The following is a 23696-nucleotide window of genomic DNA, read 5'->3' on the forward strand; positions in this document are numbered from 1 at the left end:
AGTCTAAGGATAGTCTCAAAAGCCTAGGATGTTAAAAGTCGGGGAAAATGTTGACTTCAGACTGCAGGGCTTGAATGTGTTCCCTCTAAAAGTTTGAACTTGAATAAACTCCTTCTTTACTCATGCTCTTCATTATATAAATCTTATGAAATAATTTGAATTACATTTACTTCGTTTAATATATTATTTCGTATAAATTCAGTCTTTATCCCAAAAAATATATATTAGATTTTTTTGTCAGATTTATGTAAAAAAAAATAACATTGTTCCTTTCAATCCCTTTAATTTCGTTTTTTTTCCCAATCTGACGAAAGGCGTATATTTTTCTACTTGAATAGTAACCTTTTCCCTTTTTTAATATAGAAAACTGATAAACTGTTTAAGATACAAATTATTGCAAAAACAGTTAACTGTACATCAAATGTTATAGATATTATAGATATTAAATACATAGATGTGAAATAGATCTATAAATAAAAAAATGAAATTGACATGTTATTCAGTTATGCAACAGTTGTCAGTTTCTTTATATAAGAAGTATATCCAGATCATAGACAGATTTAATGAAATAAAATCATATCAATTGATTTTAATAAAAATTTAGTGTCACTGAGTTTGGTTTTTGCGGGTGACCGCCGTTCTGAACCGTCGCGTTATTGGGTGCATCTTTATTAATCAAATTAATGAAAAGGAGGGCACATCATTCTGCCAAATCAATGTGTTTATTTAAACATTTGATCTTTAACCATAAAGCCATCCCGCCAAGCCAGTATGACAGCAAATTCCCTTTTTCGTCCCCGCCCCTTTATAGATGAAATTGAAAAGTAAATATTAGCACGACGATCATAATTGGTCGATAATATCATTTACCTGTTTGCCACGCCCATTGATGTCCTTACTTTACCTGAAGCTTTTTCAAAGTCTGGTAAGTGAAACAAATTAGTTTTTGCGCCAATTGATTAAAATACTTTCATCTTTCCCACGTGATGAGGCTTTATCCAACCACAAGTTTCAAATAAAAAATAACTTCGTAATTGTCAGATATATATGTTAAAAACCTTTGTCCCGTTTCTTCATGGTTTATTATCATCAGGCGAAATGATCATAACTGCCATAAAATATTAGTTCCACGCTCAAATATTTATAATTATAAGGAGTCATTCCGTTATTTTGATTTTCAACAACTTCTGAAACTGACAATTTCGCACGTGGAGCATAATAGGAGAAATTGGGAAATATTATTTGAAAAGTTAGAAAAAACTTTTATGCATGTAAAATTTGTTACAATTCATTTGGACTAAATTGGCTGACAAGATATTTGAAATAGTGGACTTTTTTAACCAATGTACCCAAATAAGATGCTGAACAATATGTTTTCGTATCATCTCGCTGCTTTAGGACTGATGCCCGGTCTACATATGGAAGGTATTTATACTTATTTCAGCTAAAAGCACTTTATTTAGGGTACATTGTAACTTTGGTAAGATTATGGTTCATCACGGCTAATTTGTAACCTACGTGATTTACACACGGAAATACACCCTGTTTAATTTGTGTAATGGTCTCCCGTCAAGGTACGATACGATTTATATGGAAATAAACATTTCTTATCAAAACAAAACCTTTGAAAAGTAAAACAATAAATTATATTGTATATTATCTGTGAAATTAAACATTAGTTTTCTTGTAATTGTGAACCTGACGGACTAATTTACTTGATGATCTAGTGCCATGTTTAGGTTCTGGTGGACATCCTATATTTAATTTAATGATTTGTAAATGAAAGCAACGCTTAATAAATTTCGTGAGTCCGAAGCGCTTTGCGCTTTTCTGGATTTTCCGTCATCAGAAAAGCTGAAATATTTGTTTACGTTCTACAGCAGTTATAATATATTTAACTGAATGCACGGCAAATGAAAACAACAATTTATTTTAGTCCGAAGCGCTTTGCACTTTTCTGAATATACCCTCTTAAAGAAAGCTCAAATATTTCACACTTAAAAAATAATTATAGACCCCCAAAAATATCACAAAATTTGAAATCTCAAATTCAACAGCAAACTTAAATCAGAGACATATATACACGTGATTCTGCTTAAATACATTGTATGTGGTGAGACTCTATAATAAAAAAAATTATATATAGACTTAAAAGAATATGAAAGCGATATTTTTTGGCAAAACTAGTTCAATTAATTTAGTCCTTTTGAGGTTTGATATGGCATTATGTACTTTAATCATAGAATTACTGTTTCATGAGTTCAATCACAATAGTGGTATAAAAAATCTTGCTCATAACCATCTTTGCACTGAAATGCCGGTAAATAAGAAAAGATTTATATTTGCTACATTAATCAAAATATATTGTTCAACGGTATTTATCCAATTCCTTTGATTTTCCTAATTTTAACACATGGGGAAGAACCTTACTATTTTAACCATATGGATTAAACAGTTCGGAAACTTTGTTACTTTGATATGTACATGAAAACCTTATGGAGAAACCGTCGATTAAAATCTAATCAAGAGCAAACTTCGTACTCTCTTAATAAAACAATTCCCTCGACCACGTTTGGTCCACCTGAAATTGTCTTTGAAGTTCTAGTTTGGTCTTAAGCTATATCGTGTAATTGGTTTAGCCTAATTACCGATTAGATCAGCATAAAATAATTGTAACTGATATAACCCTGTAATAGATACTCTATGATAAACTGACCAGGCAAGTGTCAATTGTTTCAATCTTACTACTCTATGAATAAATTTGCATACATTAAGTAAAAGAAGTATTCATGATCACAACTTATTTTAGACCGTCACACTAGTTACAAATATTGAGTGTGAACAAGTACATTCGTTATGGAGTATTGCCGAATGGAAGCCGAAGCCTTAATAAAAGGTAGGAATGTACAAGAAAATTAATTTTACGCTTAATAACTGAATCATATTCATGATATTCGAACTCAAACTAAAAGTCGCGGTTCTGTTAATAATTCCATAATATATAAAGAACGGACATATGTTGTATATCATGTATAAGTGTAAATACAATGTAATTCGGTCAATTTCATTTATTTGTTGAGCAGGATTGATTGATTGATTGTATGTTGCTTTAAGCCACATTAACACAAAAAGGCTATATCGCGGCGATTGTTGAGCAGGAAAATCTCTATTTGGGGATCGAAGCAGTGCCTAAAAGTAGATAGAAAAATCTTTTACTAATTATAATTTGCCGTATTTAAAATTTCATACTGTTAAACTACAATACGTTAGCCTTTTGTGACTTGCTTTAAACTATCTGAAACTTGCTATATTCGTGAAATTAATTAAAATATTAAGACCAATTTCCCAATTGATATGGCATCACTTTTATCTATATATAATCTTCAAAACGAAAGATTAAAATTGATAAACTTTACATAGAAATGTTTCCTTAAGCTATCATTCAGAAAGTAAATATTTTGTTTTTCTAATGTCTGATTTCAGTTATATTTCTATACTTTCGTCAAAATAAATATATTCATTACCTCGTCGAGATGAATGAAAAAATATATGTAACAAATACAATATTCCTTTGTATGGATATATCAATGAATAAATAAAGATACATTTTGATAAATAGATATTTTTTATTTCCATTATTGGTAAATTCAATATAATGATAGGTATATTAAACATTTACAATATAGAAAATACAAAAGAAAAAATATCCAACAAGAAAAAAAACCTTTTATAAATACCATAGCACAGATTGAATAGGATTCCAAATGAAAGTATATGTGTGTCATTTTAAGTAAAAACTTATTTTGTCTAATGTTGTTATTTAAATTCGCCCCCTCCTGTTTCGTGTTATTTAATGTCCCATGATGAAAACAACTTGTTAATTAACTTGTATAATTGATAATTGAATGTTAAGTAGCAATTAAACAGAGGAGCGTAAAACTCCGATTTGATAAATAAATAGGCAATCAGTTTTATGATATTGTACAAAAAATATCAATAGAATTCTTACAGCAACAATACCGAATGGTAAAGAATTGGATTAATTTTAAGAAAAAGTTAATAAAAACAGCAGATTTTTTTTTTATTGTATATAAAGCTTGATGTGTATATATAATAAATAGTCAATCGGTTGATAATGGCATTGCACACAAAATTCGTAGAGCAACACATACTATTTTGTGTAACATCAGCCGTAAAAACATCAATACACCGAAACTCCGAGTGAAACGCGCGAATCGCGTGAGAAAACTAAGAAAGAAAATAAGATTTTCAGACGATGCAATTTTTATTGTATTTTTGTGCATTTATCATGTTTATCTTACAAATTTGTCACTCGTTTTACACCCATGTAAAAAGGCAAATATAACCTAAGATTTAGTAAACGTTTCCTGTATGCATGTTCTATTGTTAGGAGGTCAATATGCATGTAAATTAAGGCATTTATTGGTTTATTTGAGGTTTAGCCTTAGTGGTAACAAAGAATATTTCAAGCGTAAGTTTCATTGAGAATTAAATTGCGCAAGTTAAACAAAAATATCAAGTCGCAAAACATTTGTTTCCATTGTATTGTTGTGCTTTTAAGATTTACATAAGCGGTGCATTTATTATTATTTTTTTTCATATATTTATTTTTCTACTTTTCGACATCTAATCATGTGCACATATATATTAATTTAAACAGACAACCATGGCAAATCTACAATCGCTTTATAAATATAAATTAGTTCTGTAGCTAAATGCTGGTTTAGCGTTTTGACTTCTACCAAAGAACCTCATCAAAAGCTTAGGGTGAAAATGAAGTGTTTATATTATGTATGTTGTTCACAATCTGAAGTTGCAACAGGTTCAGATATATAGTTTGTATGTGTTTTAAATTTAAATGAAAAATTCGATATTTTTTTTACAAAACAGAACTTCAAAAAACTATAGAACGTAATGTTTCAAATACATATTAATGGATCTAAAAGATATCGAAATTGACATTGTGAGTGATATGAATAAAAACTAACTGACAAAGTCAGAATATAAAATTTCCTTTAGTCAGAAATAACCTCTTGTCCGGAAAAATATAATGTCCGAAACTCGTGTGTAATTTCCCAGTGGCCGAATTAACTTGTATTCTACACGTGTAACACGTTTTTCCAATTGACTTTTAGCCGTATTAATTTGCTGCTTACACGTGCCGTATTTGAAATGAACAAGTAACAAACAGATTTGTCATGTTTTAACAGAAAACCCACTTCAGCGTAGACTTATTTTCAAGTAGTTTTGAGCACACAATTCAATATTCGATAAATAAGTAATTTTCTAGGATAATTAAGGTTCTATGTTAGTATTAATACTGTGTCTTATTTAGAAATTAGCTCTGTCAAGCTGTTACGTGGATTATAGGGTGCGAGAGACCTCGGAACAAAATTGATCCCGGAAAATGAAGAAATTATCCACTCCGTCCCGTAAATGATACAGAAGTTTTAAGATGAAAACAGAATCGATGAGAAGGCGGGGACGTTTTGTTATATCATTTCGTTTATATAAGAGGATTAACTTTGCTTTAGTCATTTTGTCATTTCATTTACTCTAATACTTAATTTAATAATAGTTAAATCAATTTTGAAGGGAAATTAATTTATTTTTTATTAAAATGATTGTTAATAAACGCATTTGGTAAAACAGCAACGTATTCAAATTGATTTATAAATCGAATTATAACCATCATAAAGGAATATTTTCGCTCTAACTCTAAATTACTCCTTTGAGGCATTAAAACTATATCCCGACATGCAATATATTTAGCATATACAAGGGAAATTTGTAAACTATCAAAGGTTTTAAGGAAATGTACGTTACCACAAATGCATATATATTGTGTGTGCTTTTCAACAGATTGTTCAGCTTTTCACGTGTGACAGTTTTCCCTATCGCTTACTAAATAATAATAATAATAATAATAATAATAATAATAATAATAATAATAATAATAATACAATGCGTATGAAAATTAACAAAAATATACAAGAGACAAGTGAAAAATTAAATTTCAAATACATTTCACTAAATCTATTTGTCAAAATACGCCTATCCTGCTTGAAACTGAACGTTAAGCAACATTCAAACAATCAATCAAATATATATGTGTAACATCGATAGCCTGGCATCAAGCATATATTTATCTTTAGTTTCGACCTTTTTTATAGCATGCATATAAATAATTCACATTTAGTTTTAAACTTGTTTTTTTAAACAAATATAAATACATAGTTTATTTTTTCATTTTTTAACGACATTATATTATTATTGTTCTTATTGTATATGTTTAGGTCAAGGCAGAGTAAATCAGTTGGGTGGCGTCTTTATCAATGGTCGACCTTTGCCAAATCATATACGATTACAAATTGTAGAGTTAGCATCCCAAGGAGTGAGGCCGTGTACAATTAGTCGACAACTTCGAGTGTCCCATGGCTGTGTCAGTAAAATCCTGCAGCGTTATCAAGAGACCGGCAGCATCAGACCAGGTGTCATTGGTGGCAGCAAACCAAGGGTGGCCACACCGGAAGTAGAGAAGAGAATTGAAGATTACAAGAGAGAGAATCCGGGTATTTTTAGTTGGGAGATTAGAGACAGATTGATCAAAGATAATATATGTGACAGAACAACGGTTCCGAGTGTAAGTTCCATCAGTCGAGTGCTCCGCAGTAAATTTCACAGAACTGATTCAGAGGAAGAAGGCGACTTAAGTTGCGACGAGGAAGAAATGGAGAAAAAAGAGGAAATACGACAGAATCACAGTATAGACGGGATTCTACGAGGAGACGACAAGAAAGGTTCTGATGAGGGTAAGTTTTAGTTCATTACTTGAAACCATTCATGAAACGCACGAGTTCTCAACGTATATACCCAAAAGTCATGGTCACATTTTAAAGGAGTAAGTCCGGTAAGGACCGATTTTGGCCTCAAATTTTAGGTTCATTTGACGAAAGATTTTGACCACTTTTTAAATACTTAAGTGTCTATTTTATTTGAATCAATTAGTTGATATGAAAAATTTTAACTGCAGATTTAGTCATAAAAAACGCACCGATTCAAGCTGAAATATGAAAAATCTACCAAACATGCCGAAAAAGTAATTTTTCAGATTGTTTTTGTCAAAAAGGAAAGTGGCCACATCCGTGTTCATTCTTAACCTTTATATATGTTATGTATTATCATAAAATGCAACTTGCATTTCAATATTGAGGATGAACACGAATGTGGCCAAATCCGTTTTACACGAAAACCGTCTAAAATTTAACTAAAATGCTATATTTGTGAAGATTTCAGTAATTTAGCATGACTTAATGGTGCTAGTACTCGGATATATGTGCATTGTATTGTCAAAATCATCCCATATTTATGTAGCAGAAGCATTCAACTGTCCAACGAATAACTAAAAGTTTACATTTTAACAATTTTGTAAAACTGCTATATTTTGGGGCCAAAAAGGGGTCTTACTGAACCTACTCCTTTTTAAAGTTCAGGTTGTGTCGTGCTGAAAGGAATTTTTTTTTGCACATATTGGATAATCATATTGAATTGTTATCACTATATATGCATATGTTTGTGTATAATTTTGTAAAATTTCAACCTATCGTTTGAATTAGTGCATGGTCGTTTGTTTAACATCATGAAGAAATGAAATGGAATTTAAAATGTTTGAATAGCTTCTCTTATAATAGCGCAGGGCTAGCATGTAAGTTGTCATCATTCGTAGAGTGTTAAGTTTCGAAAATATATCTGAGGTTGCCTCTGAAATAAAACCATAGTTCTATACTTTCAAAAAAATGCCAGTGCATGGTCAACAGAAACAAAATCATTTTTGTATCCTCTTCAGTTGGTTAGAGAATAAATATAAATAGCTTTATATCAATATATCTATATAAATATAATCTATATATGTCAATATATTTGACTTTTTTTTATTTTGAGTTCTGATTATGGTGGTTTTAAAAAAATATCATTTACAGTACATTCTCGGGGTGGGGGTGTCTACCGTAAAGGGTGAGAAATGGAGACAAATATGATTGAAATTACATTTCGATCTCATTGCATGTATTTTATTAAGCAGAATTGCTTTGCAATTATTCCTTCTCCAACAAGTCTATGCTGAGCATTCAAAATCAAGTCAGTAATTTACTTCTCTTTGCGACAATCTTTTTTGTCATTTCTTTTGTAATACCGGTTTAATAAAGTAACTGTTTCTCAGGTCTTTAACTTTAATGCGTGTTTGTATACATATTATTAGGAGCAAAAGTAAACTTACAAATCAACATTTCTCTGGGTATCTGACAAGCCTCATCAGATAGACCACTTTCAAGTCAAAGTTCCAAATGATCTTATGACGGTAAAATATTTTGAACTTGCAGATTTATGTTTGCCATCTTAACTTGAGAGCACTAGATGTTGTCTAGCTAAATTTTTTTTGCAGCTCATCTAGTAATATTAAAATAAGAATGTGGTATGATTTCCGATAACCAATGTCATTGATATAAGCAATACTATATAGGTCATCGTATATATGGACTTCAACAATGAGAAAACTAATTTTGAATTGCAACGGTTATTTTTATTTGAACTGATCTTTTAAAGATTCAATAATGCATTATAAAGTCTGTCGTTCGGTCAATTTTTCAGACTTATCTACATTTCTTAATTTTCCCTGATTATTTCAGACAATTAAGATCTGTCAAGTCTTAGGTTAAGCATTTTTAGAAGTAAAAAACAACACCACACTGAATTGTCTGAAAAGCTACTGAACAGCATATACTAGACTGACTTAAAACCAAGTTTTTGAAAAGCACTAAACTTACAATTATATAGACATTATAGATATTATAAGAAAAGTAACTATAATATCCTAACATTTTAGGTATCTTACTGGTGAACCCTATAGTGTTAACATAAAAGTTGCTGTTAGAAACAAAATTCATTTACTAAATATAAAAAAAAGATGTGGTATGATTGCCAACTATTCACAAAAGACCAAAATGAAAAAGACACTAACAACTATAGGTCACCGTAAGGCCTTCAACAATGAGCAAAGCCCATACCACATAGGCTGCTATAAAAAGGCCCCGATAAGTCAATGTAAAACAATTCAAACGAGAAAACTAACGGCCTAATTAATGTAAAAAAATGGATATGTATGCTATATTATCTTCTTAATAAACAGATTGGTGAGCAACGCATTTTCTCTTTAATTCTCTACATTTTAATATTATTGTCTAAAGTTCAACTATTTCCATCTTTGCAATGAATATATAATATAAGAATTAAGAAACAAATTGAAGTGATTTACTTTTAAAACAAATTGAAGTGATTTACTTGTAAAACAAATGTAAGCCAAGTATGTCAACATTCTGCAACCAAGAATATTTTGTAAACTAAAAAAATAATGTTGGAAAACCCAAGTTATTACAATCAGATGCCATCGATGTACATGAAGCTAGTCAGTTATCTTGAGAAGAATGTACACGTACTGTGAGCATGATGAATTCGGATGTACAAGTACTGTATTCGGTTCATTTTCGCTACGTTACCCCTCATCTTTTAGGGGAGCTTTAATATTGCTACAATGCATTTGATTTGTAATTACGGAGATATAGAGAGGTAATGTAACAAGAAATGCACACTTCCGAGCAACCGTTCATTTGTCAATTATGAACACTTTACGATAACGACGTTTTACTAATAATACTTAAAACTAAATCGTGCAGTTTACAATCGCAATTCCTCGACGATTTATCCGTGATTAACATAAATTTTCCGATCCATTGACAAAATCTTTTTATGCAGTCGTTTCGTAATGGGAAAGCTATTGCAGCAACCACGCCATTTTTCCGACTTAAAAAGATGCGTACGGGATAATATCAGAGATTATAGAACGACCCTTGTCATTTTATAATACTTTGCATTTTCTATGACATACCAAATTTGATTGTGATCAGCTTGATGTAATTCTAAGGGTAATATAATTGAAACTCTGTATCAAATCCTTTTTTAACAATTAGGAAAACAAAATAAAAACGAAGTAGGTGTTGAAACCGACAATACGGTATCCGTAATAAATTTTCGACACTCCAAAGATAAAACAACCTATTATGGGTCCTTTGGAGCCAGAAACGAGAATTTAATTGCCTGACAATTCATAATGATTGATTTTACGTGTAAATAAAGCTCAAAACGACCCGAACAATTTTGAAGGAAACAGTGATATACTGTGTGCGTCAAACCGACTCGACATCGAGAAATGGACATTTGAATAGTTTTAAAATTTCAACATTTACTATTAAATTTTATTTCTTTTTAATGTTTTTGTATGTTGATTATTGACGAATGTTAAATGAACATTTTAAAATGCAACATTTACAACGAACCAATATGTTTCTGTATCTTCCAATTGAACGAGTTTTCAATATCTTCTTTGGTAAAAAATAGATATTTTCTTTCAAGTTGTTTCATTGCAAAAAAAATCTTAAAATACGAGAAGTTAGATCAAAAATTAAATGAGTTTAAGATGACAATTTTATATCAATTTCCGTGAGAAAGTGAAATTAATATTTTCATATTGTAGATACATTTATTCGCTGCATAAGATGTAGTTTTGAATGATGTAAAACAACCATATTTCTTCAATTAAATTACGGAATTTTGATTGAAATATTATTTTTCCGTATATTAAACTTTGTCTTAAAACTTTTCGTATTTAGCTTCAATGCCAATCTTTGGCTCAGACGACCAATTTATTTTAGTGGAGCTTATATTTGTTTTTAATATTATAAAACAAGATTGCTTATTAACGACAGTTGGACTTGTTTGTTTATTTTTTACATATGAAAGCATTCATGCACGAAGTTACGAAATATATTGGGGAAAATACAAAATAATTGTTAAACATTAGGTCCCCAAAATATACTTTTCATTTTCAAATGCTTTGTGTCCCTTTTTCCGTGCAAACTATTACAAAGGAAAAGTTATCTGGGAGGAAATTATTGTTAGAGTAAAATGAAAAAATTAACAAAAAGTGACAAAAAGAAATTGGTGTAAATTGTGATGAGTTCTAATAGTTTTATACCGAAAGACTATTGTCTCCGATTCTGTATTTTATACATGGTGTATTTGGACTAATTCTATGTATATAAAACTTCCATGGGTTAAGTGTTGTGGACTAAACACAATTAAAATAACTACTTGAAATGTTTGTTAAATTATAAAAACATATTTTCAGTTATCATATTTCAGAAAAAAAGAAAAAAAATAGTTTGAAAATATAATTTCTAAAAATAATTATTGTTTAACCAAGGCACACTTAAGGTATACTGCAAGATGCTTAAAATATTATACGTTTATAGACGCATTAACTAAATGGCCAAAATAAAAACAAATGAAAAATATCAAATCTTTACTGTAAGACCTATAGATGCCACAATTAGATGAGGTATATCAAAACCTTTTGTGTTGTTGGTTTTTTTTTACCTCGAAACATAATATGTATATTTTATTTACCGCCAAGAACTTCAATTCCTGAAGTTTCTTTAGTTCTTTGAGCAAAATACTTTTAAACTGTTGGTACAATGTATTCGTTTTATATATAGCAAGAAAATTAAAAATAATATTTATCAATTTGACGAAGAATGTCAAAAATTTAGACACAAAATTTTAAAAAAAAGTAACCCAAAGAAACCAAATGAAATAAAAAGAAAATCGCCCTGGAAGTTACCGTGTCTTTATTTTGAAATGTTGAACAAGTTTAGAAAATCAATTTTCAAGGTATAAATTTATGGATGGGAGCAAATTGTCAAAACAGGCTTGGATTATAATCAATTTTCTACAAATGTTGCCAGCAATACGGTCCTTCCTTTCTTATTTTATTTAGCTGTTAAAACTGGAGGCATGGGACGTTACCGTAAAATTGTCTCCCAATTGACGTCACGGAAATCAACACAATTAAATGTTTAATTGTAATTGCCCATCTGTATATATGTCAATTTCCCATGAAGCTGAAAACTGATTTCTTATACATGAATTGTTATAAATTGTTTTCAATTAACTAATGGCTAGCGAATTCAAACAAGTTAAATTCAGCATACAAATGAAACAGCACCATAACTGCAAGAACACAGCATATCTTTCTTATAATTACATTAATGTTCTTTGTTTTGTATCTGATTTTTTGCGAATTGGTTTAAGTCAGCTTGAGAGAGTTTAGTACAAGTTTGAAAGTTCTTATCCACGCGTACCATCGTGCATTAAGTATTAAACTTGTTCTTTTATTTTTTGATATCATGGCTTTAATTTGAAAATACAAGTTTTCAACTGAGAACGGGCATTTCTATTTTTCACATTTCTATTAGAACGAATTACCCTTTTTTGCAAGTTTCCTGTAAACGCTTTTATTATTTTCCTCTTCATATTCTAGTTTTCAAAACAAAATCTTTCATCAGTAAAGTATCCAAGGCTTCTGTTCACACAAGTAAAAGAAATATATTACCCCCTTACAGTTAGATGATTAAGTAATTTATGAATTAAATTAAGATGTTTTATTGCCCTCAAATACTGTTCGTTTCCTGATTTTATAATGATTTTCGATTTCAAAAGACTAACGACCCTCTATGGTTTTAAGCCTTTGTTTTCTCCAGACGATGATCAATTAATTATTAAAGTGTACCGTTAAATTCTTACACCTCCATCCCAGACCAATAAACGGATGTGAAATCTTCAAACGAATAATTATTACAGGAAGATCTTTGATAAAATGGTCATTACTTCGTACCAATGTGTGGTCAATTGTGGCCAATATTGACCATAGAACTATCAGTCTGGAAATCAGAGCAGTGGAATAACTTATAACTCCCTTATTCCCAAAATACTCAAAGATCAAAAAGGAAACCCTGCATATATTATCTAATTATTCTTTTCTTTTGTTTCTCATTTTACGATGTTTTAATCTATATTAAATTACGTGTAGAGAAGAAGAAAAAAACACCACCGTACAGTTTCAAGAAAAAAGTAAAAACACAAAAACATTGAGCTCCGAGGAAAATTCAAAAAGGAAAGTCCAAAATCAAAAGGCAAAATCAAACGTCCAAACACATCAAACGAATAGATAACATCTGTCATATTCCTGGCTTGGTATATACAGTATCAACAAACAGAGAGAAATATTTTGACAATAACAGAATATTATGGATTCATAAATGGCATTTCTTGTTTCCAAATTACATTGAAATTTACAAAACTGCAATCATTTATTTGGCTATATATTTATATTTTGCAACATTATATGTTTATTCCATTGTTAAATTTCACTTTTAAAATTGTAAATAACTTGCGTTAAAGAGATACGACAGTCTCAGACACGAATTTGTGATAAAAAGAAATCATTTTAAATGGCATTTACCGATTTATGTTACAATACTGATTTCAGATATCAACTTTAGCAAAAACTTAAATTTTAATTTCTGATAAAGATCAAAGAAGTGGAACATATATAATCTTCCTTTTTAATTTTCTATAAAACATCTTAATTTCAATTATAAAACTTATTACAATACTTAAGAACACCACCATGCTGGGTTAAAGACATATTGTAAAAATTGTTCAGAGCTGGAGGCTGATTCAGTAACCTCCCACCTTAACGAGCTGTTGTTTATCTTCGCACTATCATAAATCCAATAGCTTGTAAAATGGCTGGCGGTCTGCTCGATTACGTCAGGTATAGAGAAGATAATTAGTTTAATAACACATTATGACAATAGAATAAACTGGGATATTTTCTTAATTAAATGTATCTTTCGTGTCATCATTTAGTAGTCTTTTATTAGATGTGATAATTTATAGAAAATTACGATTTGCGACATCTCTTCCAAACATTTTGGATGGTATCATAAAATTTTGTTTACACGTTAATTGGAGGATTACTATAAGAGATAACATTCAAAGTTAGAAAGATTGCGGAAATAATTTCAGATATAACAAAACTAAAATGTAATAAAAATATTGGTTTAATGATTATTTAAATAATTGCCGTTTATTTAAGATTTAAGAAGGAAATCACATTACAACAAAAAGATTTTGAAATTAAATCGAATCTCATTGAATGATATTTCACTGTTCAAAACTTAAATTCAGCAGTCAAATTAATTAAACATCCTATACAATACGCTATTAAAGATAAACAGTGTGGTTATAGTATGAAGATATTAAAATTGATAAGAAAGACCATTGGAAAAATTGGACTAAAAATTTAATTGAAGAACAGAACAAGTGATATAAAAAATAAAATATATACAAATTACCGTGAATCATTTTTACACAGCGGAAGCGAGAAAAATAAAACAATCTGTCTTGTGACATACTAGTTTTAAGGTTTGCTAAAGAGCACAAGATATCATTTGTTTTCGATGTTTGCACCCATTCAGATATTTAAAATTCCCATTGAAGAAAAGTTTATAATTCATTTTCATATATGCTTTTTAGGTTAAATTTGTCTCGGCATGATTTCATTTAGCATCGGTCAGTTTCTCATGATAATTGGGTCGTTAATCCCCATTAGGTTGACGAAATTTAATGAATCGAACTGTCAAGGGTCAGCTTTGTAATCAAATTGTCACGGATAACTTAATGACCAATTCTCCATCTCAATTTCATTTCAATTTTATTTTTCAAAAAAAATATAACCAATATTATTCCCGTCTCTCCCCCGTGGATAAGATCTATTATACGTGCAAATGGGAACATTAAGAATTAAATATTTTACCTTAAACACAAAAGAGCTTGCATTGTAAAGCAGAAACATGGCATGCTGTCAACATCGAGATTTATAAAACAACTTTATTAGGCCAGTTGATAGTGTTTTGAATGGACGGAATTGTAACCTTAAAGTTCGACAAAGCCAAATTTGTTCTTTTCACGTCGTTCGCATACACTGTTGACCTTAAACGAAATAACTTCACTGGTAAAAGTAAAAAAATAAATAGTATGTTGTATTTCAGTGTACAATTATAAAATTTTGGCTTTGAGCACAACTTATAAGAAAATATAGAAATGCAACAAATTCAATTCAGTAGTTTATTATATATATTTTATTTATATAAATACACTCTGCTTCAAACTTTTTAATTCAAATGCGAAAAAAAGAAATAAATAATGTAAATTTAAAGTTAATTTTCAATCATTGTAGCATTTGATATCTAGATAGCATTGGTTGCCTTCGGCTGTTATCTGCTTTTTGGTCGGGTTCAGAGGTCGGGTTGTTGTCTCTATTTGACATATTCCCCATTTCAATTCTCAATTTTAGTAGTACACCACTATTACTTGGAAATATATTTTGTCAAACAAAACTGCTCTTTCCCGTGATTTTATAAAACATCAACTGCTTAAAGAATAGTTTGTATTTGTATCTCATTATAAGCGAAGATGACACCCTTTCATAAAAATAATAATAAAAAGCGTTATTTACGTAAAATGTATTTTATTTCAAAATAAAATGTACATGGAATGTTTGCCGCTGCACGCTTAACAACAGAAATCAATGAATCATACGGTATAATATACTTTATACTTTATATAACATTGTCTTGTTAATTCATAGGTATTTTTATTTGTAGAGAATTTATATTTACGCAGTAAACCAATAAATACTGCATAAAAGTACATAGATATTACATACTTACAAAAACTATACAAAACAAAGAAAAGATTTGCATTTAAATGTTTTTCATCTGAAAGCATGTCACACGCAGATTGTTATACGATAAACGGATTCCTATTTGTTTCTCAATAGAAAGTATGTAGATTGGAGTCTTGCACATTTTTGTGGTCAAAACAGTAAAGACGCACTGTATTTCATCATTTGTGTTGATATAAGTTTTTTTGTTCTAGTTCGTAGCGGGAACATTTCTTAAAATGATATGTACAGGAAAAGCAATACTTAGTTTTACTTATGATAGAATAATGGTTTGGATGAAAAGTTTCTTTTTTTATAACTGCTTTTTTCATTACTCGAATATGCCCAAACCTGTCAGTCACTCCGTAAGTTTTAAGTTTCGCACTACCTGTAGGCATTAATAATACGAAACTGACCAGAATATCAGCTTCTATACTTAAAAAAACACACACATCGAGCTGATTACTGTCAGTTTAGATTGAAAGAGTTTTGATTAACAGCCCTCGTGTGAAAAAAAAAATCAGGGACATTGGCCCCCTAAGACCTTTCAAAAATGATTTCTTTTCAATGTTACAAAGCAGGATAAGCTGTACTAGATATCATTAATTCTGTACGGATATCAACATATGATGCAAGATGTGAAACTAATGCACTAGAAAAAACACCATCTGAGCGTTTCGTGTTTTACTGTTGACGGTGACGTACCGCCTCGTTCTCAGCGTGGCTAATTCTTTCCTTGAATTCAGGCGTTTCTAAGCACTGGTGAGTGTATAAAGCGATTGTTTGTCAATTCCACCATTAAGGTAGCAATTTCGTGGTGAATAATTGGAAATCTCGGTGTTTCAATACAAATAAGAACTTTTTCACGCTGCGGCTACTTTTTATTTTTCTATGATAGACGCTATCCGGAATCCCGCTGGGACTCGTCAGATATCCTTCCGCTTCAACCGATTAATCTTAACATTTTCTTTAGGGTAGACTTAAATGACCCCGATACGGCAAATTACAATTTCAAATGCTTTTAGATCAAGAAAATAATCACTTTTAATATAGATTTCCTTCAACATACGGAATTATTAAAAGTAAGCTCTTAATAAGACGAAATATGGAATTTATTTAACCGAAAAATTAGAAGAGGCAGTGTTCTTTTGCTAATGAAGAAAAACATTGAAATTATTTACAGCATATTAAATGGAGTCTTCACGTTAATTATATATTCTATCTAATCAGTTTCATGTATTGTAATCAGTTTCATCGTGATTAAATGTAATAGTTATTAATTTCAAACTGATGTGACAATTATTTATGCTTTAAAGGATGATAACAGGTTGTTTATATTCGATTTTATCATAGTTAAGTAACATTTTCATCTTATATTTAAAGAAAAATGTTTTGTCGATCGATTATCTTTTATGAATTTTTTTTCAATACATATAAAAAAAAAAAGAAGATGTGGTATGATTGCCAATGAGACAACTATCCACAAAAGACCAAAATTACACAGACATTAACAACTATAGGTCACCGTACGGCCTTCAACATTGAGCAAAGCCCATACCGCATAGTCAGCTATAAAAGGCTCCGATAAGACATTGTAAAACAGTAGGAAAACTTTTGACAAAAATCTTGATATAACAGTCCAATATCTGACCGGTTGTCCACATATGATTGCGATGTTTTAAATAGTCAGTTACTGTTTTTTAAGACGGGTTCTGGTAAATTATCACCCGCGATATTATGACCAAGGATTTGTATAGTAAATCTAAAGAATCTCAAAGAAGTTTGGTTAACAATAGTTTATAGATTATTCTACGAAAATCAAAAATTGTAACGCACCAAATCCATTTTTATAAATTATTACTTTTTTCACCTAATGTGCAATCAAGCTTAATAACAACAATTCAACCAATTGTAAAAATGAAGCATTAAAATAATTTTTGGTAAACTGCAAAAATAAATAGGTTCTGATCGACATTTCGTAATTTATTTATGTATAAAAAATATTATAATTTGTTTAGTTCATAAAATTGAGAGTTTGTAAGTTGACACAGTCACTATCGACAGAAGCTATTGTACGCAATCGCAACATTAATTTGTACTGAAAATGCAACACTGGTCCTGGAACATGATTGCAAAACTGTTCACAAATGGAAAGAGTAACAACTATATTTTTTCCTTATTTGAATAATGAAAAAAACCCAGATTTATAATATTATGACAAATAAAATAAATAGCTTGCACATTGAAAGAAACGAAGTAAAGACATTACAATTTGAGTTAGAACATACAAATACAAGTATATGTTCTTTATTATTCTTTTAATACTTTCAGCATATTGATAAATTTAAGCACAATTAAAAAAGAATTATATTTTCAATGCATTGGAAGCTATATAATTTGTGCATACAATAGTAATATTAATGACGTTTGTGAACATTGTTGTATTTGGAAGGTCAAATGCATAAATATTTTATGAGACATATATTAGAAATAGTGCTAATTTGAAAAAAGGTACAAATGATATATTGTCAACACTCAAGGTCTTTATTTCAAGGTGATAGAATGTTCTGTTTGTAAACAACATGCAATGGGTACACATTTTTACATTTGTATAAATCATTAAATAGTTCCATAAAAATTCTTTGGTTTATTGCAGAGTTATCTGACTGTGAATCGGAACCAGGGTTACACCTGAAGCGTAAACAGCGACGTAGTAGGACTACTTTCACAGCGGAGCAATTGGAAGAATTGGAACGTGCGTTTGAACGTACTCACTATCCGGATATATATACGCGTGAGGAGTTAGCTCAACGTACAAAGTTGACGGAGGCCCGTGTACAAGTGTGGTTCAGCAATAGAAGAGCTAGATGGAGGAAACAAGTTGGCAGCAATCAGATCTCGGCCCTCAACAGCCTCCTACAAGTTCCCGGTGGAATGCCAAACCACTCTTACATGCTCCATGACCCCTCAACCTATCCAATCCCAACAGCTCAAGGTAACTATTTAAAAATGTTGGTACATATATATTGATTAATTGTTTCTTGCTTAACGTTCAGTGGCAAATTTCTTATTGCATGTTCAGGACGAGAATAAATGAAAACGCACACAAACAAAGAAAGACAAACTGCAACAATAAGCCACTCAAAGTCCAGATAGCCTAGTCAGATACAGACACCAAACGTGGTGGGTTTAAATAAGTTTTACGTACGTATGTCGTAAAAATAAAAAACCTGCAATACAAAACCTATACATAAACAGTTATATGGAACGCCATAGCTGTCTTATGTGTCTTTTTTATTGCTTTTCTATTATAAGATGGTGGTTTTCTATTATAAGATGGTGCTTTTCTATTATAAGATGGTGGTTTTCTATTATAAGATGGTGGTTTTCTATTATAAGATGATGGTTTTCTATTATAAGATGGTGGTTTTCTATTATAAGATGGTGGTTTTCTATTATAAGATGATGGTTTTCTATTATAAGATGGTGCACTATCATCTTATAATAAAAAACCACCATCGTATAACAGAAAACCATCATCTTATAATAGAAAAGCACCATCTTATAATAGAAAAGCAATAAAAAAGACACATAAGACAGCTATGGCGTTCCATACTGTTAGTTAGAATATAGTTTCTAACGTGTATCAGTTTTTATTATATTTATATGTATTATTTGTGTGTTTTATAGATAGTCTGTGGCACAGGAATACGTGTATTTATATGTTTTATTTGTGTGTTTTATAGATAGTCTATGACACAGGAATACGTGTATTTATATGTTTTATTTGTGTGTTTTATAGATAGTCTATGACACAGGAATACGTGTATTTATATGTTTTATTTGTGTGTTTTATAGATAGTCTATGACACAGGAATACGTGTATTTAAATGTATTATTTGTGTGTTTTATAGATAGTCTGTGGCACAGGAATACAGTTGCTCAATCATTACAGTCACTAAGCCAGACCCTCAAACCTGGAGAACCCTCATATGCTGGCATCATGGATTCATATCTGTCTCATACATCACAGGTACAAAACTACCTAATAATTCAATATTGTATATACTCCATAATAACCATCGTTAATATATGATATATATATGCACTTTTTTAATCGCTTTACGAAATGTACAATTTAAGAAATAGTTTTCTATCACAAATTTGCACTTTATCATCATAAATAAAGAAACCTAAGCTAATTAATATACTGTCAGTAATATATAATGGATTATAAATGTAAATGATAAAGCTTTTGTTTTTACATATGTAAAATAAATTTTACTCAATATCTGCTTATAACGGAAAAACAATTGTCATGGATATTAAAAGTTATGGGTATTAAATATTATTGGTTGCAAGCTGTGCATGAGTTCGTGTATTTTTGTTGATATATGTTTTACAAGAAGGTATCTCGAGTAACCACAAAACACATGGGTAGTAAAATTTGAATTACATTATTTTGGACAGTTTGAATATTTAATTAATTTTTTTTCGTTTTTAGGTTAACAGCATGGCCGCTCACAGCAATGCAGAAACATTTACAAATAGTTGGAATAGTCCAGTGACGTCAACAGTTAGCTCCCTTCCATATGCAGCGACTTCCGGTCATTATCCTCATCCATACCCAGATATGTCCAAGTACTATAACTCTCACATAGCTGGAGGTAAAAATCTACAAGAAGCATTAGATAATCATGTATTTGATATATAAATAAGAAGATATGATAAGACTGTTCACGAGACACCTCTCTACAACAGACCAAATCACATAGGTGACCGTATGTCCTTCAACAATGAGCAAAGCCCATACCACATACTTAGCCTTTAAAGGCATCGAGATGACAAATGTAAAACCATTCAAACGAGAAATTCATCAGCCTGAGTTATGTACAAAGGAAATAGCGAAAAACAAATAAAATTGAGTTAATTTTCACTTTTGACTTACAGCAGTATTACAAATGTATGTGTTACACATTACAGCAGTATTACAAATCTATGTGTTACACATTTTGATATGTACACAAATAAAACATACAGCATTGCACAATATATTGGTAAGTTGTCTTGATGACGGATACCAAACTTCTTAGTTTAATTATAATTCGAAACATGTATAATGTGTATGTAGATGCACTGACGAACACCAACTAACTGTTCAAAAAGCAATTCAGACTCTCGCTTCCATCTTCAGTTGTGGAGTCTTAGCTGTTCAAAATGTCAAAAAGTTTACAGATTGTCAAAGACCTGTCTAACACAGTTGTTTCATTTACGTTAATGTTCATTATTTGACTTTAATATCGATAATTAAACGAAAAGTTCCTTTCTGCAGTATGGGGTTCATCGGTGTATTTTTATTTACAAATGTGTCTTGCAGTACAGTTTCATGTCTATATAACCGAATTTTAATTTGTTTGCTTATTTCTTTTACAGTACCATCATCCATGGAGAGATGTGCAGTTGATGACAGTCTTGTAGCTTTAAGGATGAAGTCACGTGAGCATTCTGCTGCCTTAGGATTGATGCACGATTCTGGGAAAATGACGGCTAGCTATTGATTCAAAGAATTTTAAATGATTGTCAATCGCCTTTGATTTTTATAGGCAATGGAAAGACCGGTATGTAACCCGAGGCAGGAATCTCACTGCATGGTTTGCGAGATTTGAAATGGAGGACCCAGAAATTCCAGACCGGAAGTATTACAGATGGAATAGCACGTGCCTTAAAATGATGTCTGTATGATATAATGAATGACATTCAAGCAAAGAATGACGTTTTAGCGTATCTCTTATTGACATGTGTCTTTTGTAATGTGTATATTGTTAAATACGGACAAAACTTTTATGTCTGAAATGAAATATTCTTGCTCTTTCTGATGACCTTTGGCAGTAATTCATATTAGATATATATTGTGTGTACTATTGCTATATCATTGAAATCTCATTGTATGTATATATATATATTATTCAACTCATTCATCTATCCTGTGCTTTATTCTAGTCTTTGCTAGCCTTTCATTGAAATTTCTTTCATTTATATAAATGTATATAATTATTTGAAATTTACTGTGTTATAATTTTTTATCTGTTTCTCGTTTTGTTTATAGATATAGATTAGACCGTTGGTTTTCCCGGGGCCCTTTATAGCTTGTTGTTCGGTGTGAGCCAAGGCTCCGTGTTGAAGGCCGTACTTTAACCTATAATGGTTTACTTTTTAAATTGTTATTTGGATGGAGAGTTGTCTCATTGGCACTCACACCACATCTTCCTATATCTATGAAAATGTTTTGTATGCGCTTTCAATTTATAATTCATAAAAAATAAGAATATGTATATAGTACAGTTCAAAATATACATGACAAATTCAAAAATCGAAGTCAACAGTCTATCCAAAACTAAGAAATAACTTTATTACAACTAGTTATAATGGAATTCACTATTCTAAGTAGTTGTCCTTTGTTGGTGGGGTTCCATATGTGTCCCATATTTCTCGTTTCTCGGTTTTCTGTATGGATAATACCGTTGGTTTTCTGTATGGACAATACCCTCGGTTTTCCTGTTTAAATTATTTTACACTAGTCTTTTTTGGGGGCTCTTCACAGCTTTTTGTATGGTGTCAGTCGAGGCTTCGTGTTGAAGGCCATACTTTGACCTATAATTGTTTACTTTTTATACAAGTGACTTTGATGGAGTCTTATTGGCACTCATACCACATACCACATCTTCTTATTTATGAATACTGCCAATGTTAAAACTATCCACAAAAAAAAAGATGTTAGCAGGTATATGCAACCTTGTTACCGTCACTAATGATGAAAAACAAATACCATATAATTGGCCATAATAATCTCTGAAATGAAAAAATATTCGAACAAATTAACCGAGAAAAATTAAACAAAACAATTTACGAAAAATAAATATGACAGACCTGAAACAACGACAGTGACTGAACTAGAGGAACCTGACTAAGGAAAAGCACACACGAATGTTAGGGGGTTATAAATGTTTGTTAGCGCTCCCCCATCGAATCTGGGTCAGTCAATACAGTGTCACAGAACAAGATAAGAACAAGTTGAAAACAATCAGTTGAAAAAGGCTTAACTCATCAGATCGATACAAAGCAGCAGTACATCTAACAAACATACAGAGTTGATGTGGCACGGTACTCACAAATCCCCACAACAAAAAAACACTAAGTACTTATCTGAGAGTACAGGGTCTTGCAGTTACTGACAGCTAGCCAATGACAACTAATTAAACAAATCATGTTTCTTAAACTTACACTTATATAAATATAGAAACATGTGGTATGAGTGCCAATGACACAACTCTATCCAAATCACAATTTATAAAACTAAACCATTATAGGTCGGTCATGGTACGGTCTTCAACACGGAGCCTTGGCTCACACATAACAGCAAGCTATATAGAGCCCCAAAAAAAATTACAAGTGTAAAACCATTCAAATATAAAAAGAAGATGTGGTATGATTGCCAATGAGACAACTGTCATTGTTTGTTCTTTCTTGTGTTGTAACAAACATATCCTTCGTTATTGGACAAACGATGTGTTCTGAAGTGTATCAAGCCGTCGGTCTATTGGTGTGAACCATTATAGTCGGACGTATGAGCAATCGGACTAGAGTGATTGATTGGTGATTCACACCACTTTCAGCACTGTTTGTTATTTCGAAGCGGTCAGTTTTAATTGGTAGAGGAAGCCGTAATGGCGGGAGAGAACCACTGACCTTCGGAACGATAATTGACAATCCTTGTCAATAAAGATTTAAGTCGAAAGTACAACCCTCGTGCGGGAGTCGAACTCGCAACAACATGCTACTGATAAATAATTAGGACTACTAACCACACTTGGCAATTTGCATAAAGTGGAAGAAAACCCCAGCATACATATAAAAAAGAAGATGTGGTATGATTGCCAATGAGATAACTTCCCACAAGAGATCAAACGACACTGAAAATAATAGCTATAGGTCGACA

The 23696-nt window shown here is 30.9% G+C and overlaps 1 protein-coding gene across 2 annotated transcripts; it reads left to right on the plus strand.

The window, feature by feature from the left end:
- The first annotated feature begins 991 nt into the window (after positions 1 to 991).
- On the plus strand, positions 992 to 21699 carry LOC134693024 (paired box protein Pax-7-like). Of its 2 annotated transcripts, none has more exons than XM_063553714.1 (6): positions 992 to 1425; positions 6318 to 6833; positions 18357 to 18695; positions 19615 to 19733; positions 20205 to 20367; positions 21134 to 21699. In XM_063553714.1, exons 1-6 carry the CDS (start codon positions 1344 to 1346, stop codon positions 21256 to 21258), a joined length of 1344 nt encoding a protein of 447 aa, XP_063409784.1. In that variant the 5' UTR covers positions 992 to 1343; the 3' UTR covers positions 21259 to 21699. The 2 variants fall into 2 exon arrangements, with proteins under 2 accessions (XP_063409784.1, XP_063409785.1); XM_063553715.1 differs by lacking the exon at positions 992 to 1425 and adding an exon at positions 2768 to 2896.
- Positions 21700 to 23696: the final 1997 nt, after the last annotated feature.

This window comes from Mytilus trossulus, chromosome 12, assembly GCF_036588685.1.
Source record: "Mytilus trossulus isolate FHL-02 chromosome 12, PNRI_Mtr1.1.1.hap1, whole genome shotgun sequence".
Classification (NCBI taxonomy): Eukaryota; Metazoa; Mollusca; class Bivalvia; order Mytilida; family Mytilidae; genus Mytilus; species Mytilus trossulus.